This window comes from Blennius ocellaris (genome assembly GCF_963422515.1).
Source record: "Blennius ocellaris genome assembly, chromosome: 17".
NCBI lineage: Eukaryota > Metazoa > Chordata > Actinopteri > Blenniiformes > Blenniidae > Blennius > Blennius ocellaris.
Window position 1 is genome coordinate 23,438,527 of NC_137666.1, and position 7,413 is coordinate 23,445,939.

At 46.9% G+C, this 7,413-nt stretch overlaps 1 protein-coding gene across 2 annotated transcripts in view; it reads right to left on the reverse strand.

Annotated features, from left to right (window-relative positions):
• Nucleotides 1–7,413, reverse strand: part of rnf144aa (ring finger protein 144aa) — a 58,908-nt gene that overhangs the window by 48,900 nt on the left and 2,595 nt on the right. The window contains exon 2 of one of the 2 annotated variants that reach the window (XM_080513130.1): nucleotides 6,595–6,702. The exons of the other annotated variant lie outside the window; for it this stretch is intronic. Coding sequence (XP_080369256.1) covers nucleotides 6,595–6,641 — 47 coding nt within the window. The 5' untranslated portion in view covers nucleotides 6,642–6,702. The remainder of the gene's footprint in view (nucleotides 1–6,594; nucleotides 6,703–7,413) is intronic. 2 annotated transcript variants of the gene reach the window in all.

Below are 7,413 nucleotides of genomic sequence, written 5' to 3' on the forward strand. Positions count from 1 at the left end.
CAAAAACTCCCCAGGTTTGGCACGCTCATCAAGACTGCAGGAAATTATATGGAAATGAACCAACTAAGCCCCAGAGTTCCAAAACGTGATCTCCAGCAACACCTTTGAAAAAGTACGACAGCCACCGAAAAACAGTAAAATGGCGACCACGGCCCGCAGCAATGTCGTGGGAAGATCAAATAAAAAAACTCAATTCTTCGTTGGAGGCTCGTTGCTTCCTTTTGAGCCTCCTTTAGCATAGAATCGCACTGACGCATCCCCACGCTAAGGAGGTGAGCTCATGCTGCCCCACAATTCCTTGCGGCGACAACATTTAAAGGTACCCGCTCATCCAAGCGTTTATGGAAAATCCCCATGGCAGATAAAAGACACAGATCATGCAAGTTCCCAAAGCAATAACCTGCATTAGGGCTGCAACGATTCGGCGACGTTGTCGACAAAAAGCGATAATAGAAATTGTCGACAATGAATTCCATTGTCGACGTTCGTCGCTCGACGGGTTTTTCCAACAGAGTGAGGCATCTCACTTCACTACAATCTCTGCCGAGTCGCACATGCGCAATAGCGTCTCTGACGCGCGGTATGACGTACACAGAAACAATGGCGGCGTCCAACACAGCAGCTGCGCGCACGAGAACTTCAAAAGTTTGGGAGCATTTTAGCTTGGATACGGCGAACAGAAAGATTACTTGCAAGGTTTGCAACGCAGACCTTGCGTATCATGGCAGCACCTCGGCGATGCACGAACATTTAAAGAGAAAGCACGTCGGGCAGTTGAACGAAACGGAGTCCGACTCGCCTCGGGAAGATTCAAGTTTTTATGCACATTGTACATTTTATAAGCGTATTTTCGCTTTAAAAGAGAGCTTTAACGTTATGCCTGACGAACGTATTTTAAATTAAACGCATGCAGTCCGAAGATAAAACACATTTGCCTGTCCTTGGACAGAGGTTTATTTATTTTTGGATTTATGGCCTATCAGCAGCAAAGTTGAATAAAAGATGCATTTTTCATTGAAGTACCCACCTTTCTTGTGTTTATTATCATTTGCAACATAATTAAAGCAACCTCATGCTAAATTTAAGAAAAAATTAATAATTATCGGATTAGTCGACTAATCGTTTCAATAGTCGGTGACTAGCCGACTATTAAAATAGTCGTTAGTTGCAGCCCTAATCTGCAGTGAACAACTTTAAATCATCATAAAACCCAAATGTGCTTTTTAGAGTCACTGGCAAAACATGATCGCCTTTCACTAACTCCTTTAGAAAGCCTCCTCACACCTTTCCTGACCACTGTGATGTCATCCAGGGGGTCAAGTGGAAGGCCGGTAAATAAGGAGAAAGGAGGGACAGACCCCAGGAAACCTCAATAAAAACCAGCCCAAATCTCCAACCTTAGTAGAAACTCATGTTAAAACCATAAAACTATTGTATGCGTGATAAAGAACATGCGATAAGCACAAAATGTGTTCTCAAAATAAAATTCCATCCAAACGTCACTGTTGGCGAAATGGCCTCAAATGAGCAGTTCACCTCGACAGCGATAAATGGAGGATCACTACTCCACCCTCCTTCAAGACCCCGGTTGTTTCCGTTGGTGCTGGGCGTTCTGCCTCGCAGCCTGTGGATGAGGGTTTCTCTCCTCCTCCTCCTCCTCCTCCTCCTCGCCACGGTTCGCCTGCTGCTTCACCTGCAGGACAACGCAGCCGTTCAGGCCGCCCGATTAAGCCTCTAGTGAGATACGGAGTGACTTTCCCAGGTTTGCCTTCCGGGTGTTCCCAGCAGGACTGTGGGAAGGGGGCGTGGTTCAAGGTTCCCGGGCTTGGGAGTTCTGTGCCTGTCCTGTTGTCGTGTTTTTGGCGGGTTGTCGAATAAAGACAAGGTTCACCTTCAAGCTCCGAAGTATCTTTGATCCTGCCACAGTATCGCAATGAAACTCAGCGAAGGCGTATCTCTTTATACTCTTCAACCTGAAGGAATCATAATATATATTTTAAGTTTGTTCTTCACAGCAAAAAGCCAGAGTTGAACTAACTCCCGGAGTTGAATTACAGCCCAACCGGCCTCAAATAAACATACAATAATATGCATAATATAATAAAAATATGTCTAATAAACACAGCTTTTTGCGGTGTTGGTCTGAAATAAATTTGATGGTATTAAGATTGGAGCCGTCACACCCTACTACCACACCTTATTTATTGTATTAGTCACTTTTTACCCATATGCATTTTTTTAATAACATGGTGTGTGTCATGTATTTTTATTATATTGGTCAATAACAAATCAAATCCTGTCCCTCCTCCTCCTCCTCCTCCTCCTCCTCCTCCTCCTCCTCCTCTTTTTCCTGCTCAGTCAACTTTTTTCCGAACCATAAAAAGTTATGAAACTTCGGGATTAGAAAGTCAAAATAATCAAAAGTACGCTGTTTTAGTTTAAGTTGTTTTTATGTGTAGAATTTGAGTGACATCGGCGTCAAGCGTTTCCACATGCTATCGTCGCATTCACGCGAGAATCACGTGATCGTGCTCTCGGGGCGAGAAGTGGCCGCGCCCTGCGGTGTGGCGTGATCCGTTGGCGATGCAAAGTGATTTTTGCCGAAAAAAAACCTCAAAATATCGCCAAAAAAAACACGAGCCCATTCGGGCGAGCTGGGGAGATGAGTCACTTGCCCAAGCAAAGCTTTTACTAGCCCCGGACGTTCGGGCAAGCTTTAATGTTGAGCCCTGAGCTATCTAACCTAATTCTCCTGAAAGAAGTGACATATTGTGTGTGTAAAATACAACTTCTGAACCGTCCATCGCCTCGTCGCTCCATTTTTGCTACAGACTGGGTGGGGTGGGGGGGACTGGGTGGAGTCACGTCTCTCACGCAGTATATCGTCTTAAAGGGACAGGCTACTACACACATTCAAAACCAACCTTTATTTTTATTTTAACACCAAATTTACCGACATGGACAAAAAGACATCATTAATAATGAATAATTTCTGTTACTTCTTTTTGTTTGGTTGGGTTTTTCTCATGTATTACTTCTGTTATGTTCCATATTAATTTTTTTCTCCCGTATTACGACTGCTATGTTTATTATCATTTTTTTTTTCTTTCTTTCTCCAGTTGCTTTTTAAAAATGTGATTATATTTTTTGCATCACTGGTGTCTGGGGTAACCGCACAGGTTTTTAAGGGAGAGGCTAAAATAAGCCTTGGCTTCAGCCGACACCCATTTCGGTTACAAGTATATTGTGGAAACAGTGAAAAATCACAGGTGTGTGAACTTTTACCATGAACTGCACAGAAATTCATCAACTGCACTTATACTGAAACTGTAACCGAAATAAACCATTCATTCATTCATTCATTCATTCGTTTTCCTAAATTTCAGTATCGGTAAATTTGTGGTCTATCGCCCAGGCCTATGTCACTATGAACACGGGGGGCTTCAGGCCATGTAGTACACCTGCCAGGCCTGTAGGGGCGCTGTGACTCACCAAACACCAAAAAATGCAGAAGAGATGGAACACATAGAAATGTATTACAACTCTGAGTTCTATAGGTCTATGGCCCTGTTCCTCCTGCTGCTAGCATCAGTAGCTTCTAGTTCTATAGGTCTATGGCCCTGCTCCCTCTGATGCTAGCGTCAGTAGCTTCTAGTTCTATAGGTCTATGGCCCTGTTCCTCCTGCTGCTAGCATCAGTAGCTTCTAGTTCTATAGGTCTATGGCCCTGCTCCTCCTGATGCTAGCATCAGTAGCTTCTAGTTCTATAGGTCTATGGCCCTGATCCCTCTGATGCTAGCGCAGTAGCTTCTAGTTCTATAGGTCTATGGCCCTGCTCCTCCTGATGCTAGCATCAGTAGCTTCTAGTTCTATAGGTCTATGGCCCTGATCCCTCTGATGCTAGCGCAATAGCTTCTAGTTCTATAGGTCTATGACCCTGCTCCTCCTGATGCTAGCGTCAGTAGCTTCTAGTTCTATAGGTCTATGGCCCTGCTCCCCCTGCTGCTAGCATCAGTAGCTTCTAGTTCTATAGGTCTATGGCCCTGTTCCTCCTGATGCTAGCGTCAGTAGCTTCTAGTTCTATAGGTCTATGGCCCTGCTCCCCCTGATGCTTGCGTCAGTAGCTTCTAGTTCTATAGGTCTATGGCCCTGCTCCTCCTGCTGCTAGCGTCAGTAGCTTCTAGTTCTATAGGTCTATGGCCCTGCTCCTCCTGATGCTAGCGTCATTAGCTTCTAGTTCTATAGGTCTATGGCCCTGATCCCTCTGATGCTAGCGCAGTAGCTTCTAGTTCTATAGGTCTATGGCCCTGCTCCTCCTGATGCTAGCATTAGTAGCTTCTAGTTCTATAGATCTATGGCCCTGCTCCTCCTGATGCTAGCGTCACTTGCTTCTAGTTCTATAGGTCTATGGCCCTGCTCCTCCTGCTGCTAGCATCAGTAGCTTCTAGTTCTATAGGTCTATGGCCCTGCTCCTCCTGATGCTAGCATCAGTAGCTTCTAGTTCTATAGGTCTATGGCCCTGCTCCTCCTGCTGCTAGCGTCAGTAGCTTCTAGTTCTATAGGTCTATGGCCCTGCTCCCCCTGATGCTAGCGTCAGTAGCTTCTAGTTCTATAGGTCTATGGCCCTGCTCCTCCTGCTGCTAGCATCAGTAGCTTCTAGTTCTATAGGTCTATGGCCCTGCTCCTCCTGATGCTAGCATCAGTAGCTTCTAGTTCTATAGGTCTATGGCCCTGCTCCTCCTGCTGCTAGCGTCAGTAGCTTCTAGTTCTATAGGTCTATGGCCCTGCTCCCCCTGATGCTAGCGTCAGTAGCTTCTAGTTCTATAGGTCTATGGCCCTGCTCCTCCTGATGCTAGCGTCAGTAGCTTCTAGTTATATAGGTCTATGGCCCTGCTCCCTCTGATGCTAGCGTCAGTAGCTTCTAGTTATATAGGTCTATGGCCCTGCTCCCTCTGATGCTAGCGTCAGTAGCTTCTAGTTCTATAGGTCTATGGCCCTCCTCCTCCTGATGCTAGCGTCAGTAGCTTCTAGTTCTATAGATCTATGGCCCTGCTCCTCCTGATGCTAGCGTCACTTGCTTCTAGTTCTATAGGTCTATGGCCCTGCTCCTCCTGCTGCTAGCATCAGTAGCTTCTAGTTCTATAGGTCTATGGCCCTGCTCCCTCTGATGCTAGCGTCAGTAGCTTCTAGTTCTATAGGTCTATGGCCCTCCTCCTCCTGATGCTAGCGTCAGTAGCTTCTAGTTCTATAGATCTATGGCCCTGCTCCTCCTGATGCTAGCGTCACTTGCTTCTAGTTCTATAGGTCTATGGCCCTGCTCCTCCTGCTGCTAGCGTCAGTAGCTTCTAGTTCTATAGGTCTATGGCCCTGCTCCCCCTGATGCTAGCGTCAGTAGCTTCTAGTTCTATAGGTCTATGGCCCTGCTCCTCCTGATGCTAGCGTCAGTAGCTTCTAGTTCTATAGGTCTATGGCCCTGCTCCCTCTGATGCTAGCGTCAGTAGCTTCTAGTTCTATAGGTCTATGGCCCTGCTCCTCCTGATGCTAGCGTCACTTGCTTCTAGTTCTATAGGTCTATGGCCCTGCTCCTCCCGATGCTAGCGTCAGTAGCTTCTAGTTCTATAGGTCTATGGCCCTGCTCCTCCTGATGCTAGCATCAGTAGCTTCTAGTTCTATAGGTCTATGGCCCTGCTCCCCCTGATGCTAGCGTCAGTAGCTTCTAGTTCTATAGGTCTATGGCCCTGCTCCTCCTGCTGCTAGCGTCAGTAGCTTCTAGTTCTATAGGTCTATGGCCCTGCTCCTCCTGCTGCTAGCGTCAGTAGCATCTAGTTCTATAGGTCTATGGCCCTGCTCCTCCTGCTGCTAGTGTCAGTAGCTTCTAGTTCTATAGGTCTATGGCCCTGCTCCTCCTGATGCTAGCGTCAGTAGCTTCTAGTTCTATAGGTCTATGGCCCTGCTCCTCCTGATGCTAGCGTCAGTAGCTTCTAGTTCTATAGGTCTATGGCCCTGCTCCTCCTGCTGCTAGCGTCAGTAGCTTCTAGTTCTATAGGTCTATGGCCCTGCTCCTCCTGCTGCTAGTGTCAGTAGCTTCTAGTTCTATAGGTCTATGGCCCTGCTCCTCCTGATGCTAGCGTCAGTAGCTTCTAGTTCTATAGGTCTATGGCCCTGCTCCTCCTGCTGCTAGCGTCAGTAGCTTCTAGTTCTATAGGTCTATGGCCCTGCTCCTCCTGCTGCTAGCGTCAGTAGCTTCTGCAGCTCTACCGGAGCTTGTAGTCTCTGATTGTCATGGTTATTCGGTAACATCGCGTAAGAGGGAGGCGATTACATCATCTTTTTTCCACAGATGATCGTCTTTGCTGTCCACACTTTGTAGTGTGAATGGCACGAGCCGGGGTTTTAGAATTTCCCCAGTCTGGGACCCATGTTTTTTTTTTAAAAAAAGGTTTTGGTGCTTCTAAAACGCCAGCTCGTGTGGATGATCAGCCAAAAACAGCTCATTTATGTGAACCGGCGTTCTTGTGTGGACGGCCCCTAAACAAACAAAGAAAAGAGTAACACAAACCGGCTCCACAAGAATCCCAATCAGACGGAAACCCACCCAATCTGGCAACACTGATCTTCTCCTGGAGAATGCAGAGTCGGCATGGAGGAGTCAGAAACAGCCTGGTCTCAGTAGAGCTCACTGGAGGGACATTCAGGACTAACCCTGGATTTGGGGAAATAGACTTTGAATACAATGTTGTTGAACCTCTCGAAGTGAAATTGTTGCAAAACTGTATAATATGGGACATTTGAAGTCCCAGTGAAATGTAAAACACTAGTTTGCAAAAAACGATAGTTGTGGTTCTACTTGTAAGGTTCCTCCGACTCTGCCCCACCACTGTTGTCGCAAAACAAAGTTATTTGAATTTTGAATCTCCAGCCGAGGAAGTCGGGGGAATCCTTCTTCGTGGGCGTGACGTCAAGAGTTGTGCAGATCTCCATCTGTTGTGTTTATATCGGCTTGTTTCCTCTTAAATATCAACGTTTTTACAGTGTTTTGAAGTTATAGTCGGCGTTTTATGAGCCTTGATGAAAGATTGAGCCTGGAAGAGACCGAGAGAGGAGAAAAGGAGCACGGGCGGCGGGAGCCGCTAGCTCGGGCGGCTAGCGGGAGCCGCTAGCTTGGCGGCTAGTAGAGGATCAAGTGATTCCTGACTCATCTCCGGTGATTCAGTCAGAAAAGCTCTTGGACGTGTTGGATCCAGGAAGCCGGTCGTTCTGCCAAAAGTCAGGACTCAAAGCCTCAAAGGTGAAAAGTGGCGGCTGCTGAGGCGAGGAGACGAGGACGAATGGAGGACGAAGCGTCTTCTGCTTCCTCAAACATGTTCCAGACGGGGTCACCGATGGCAGAACCACCTTCTGTGTCTTCTTCATC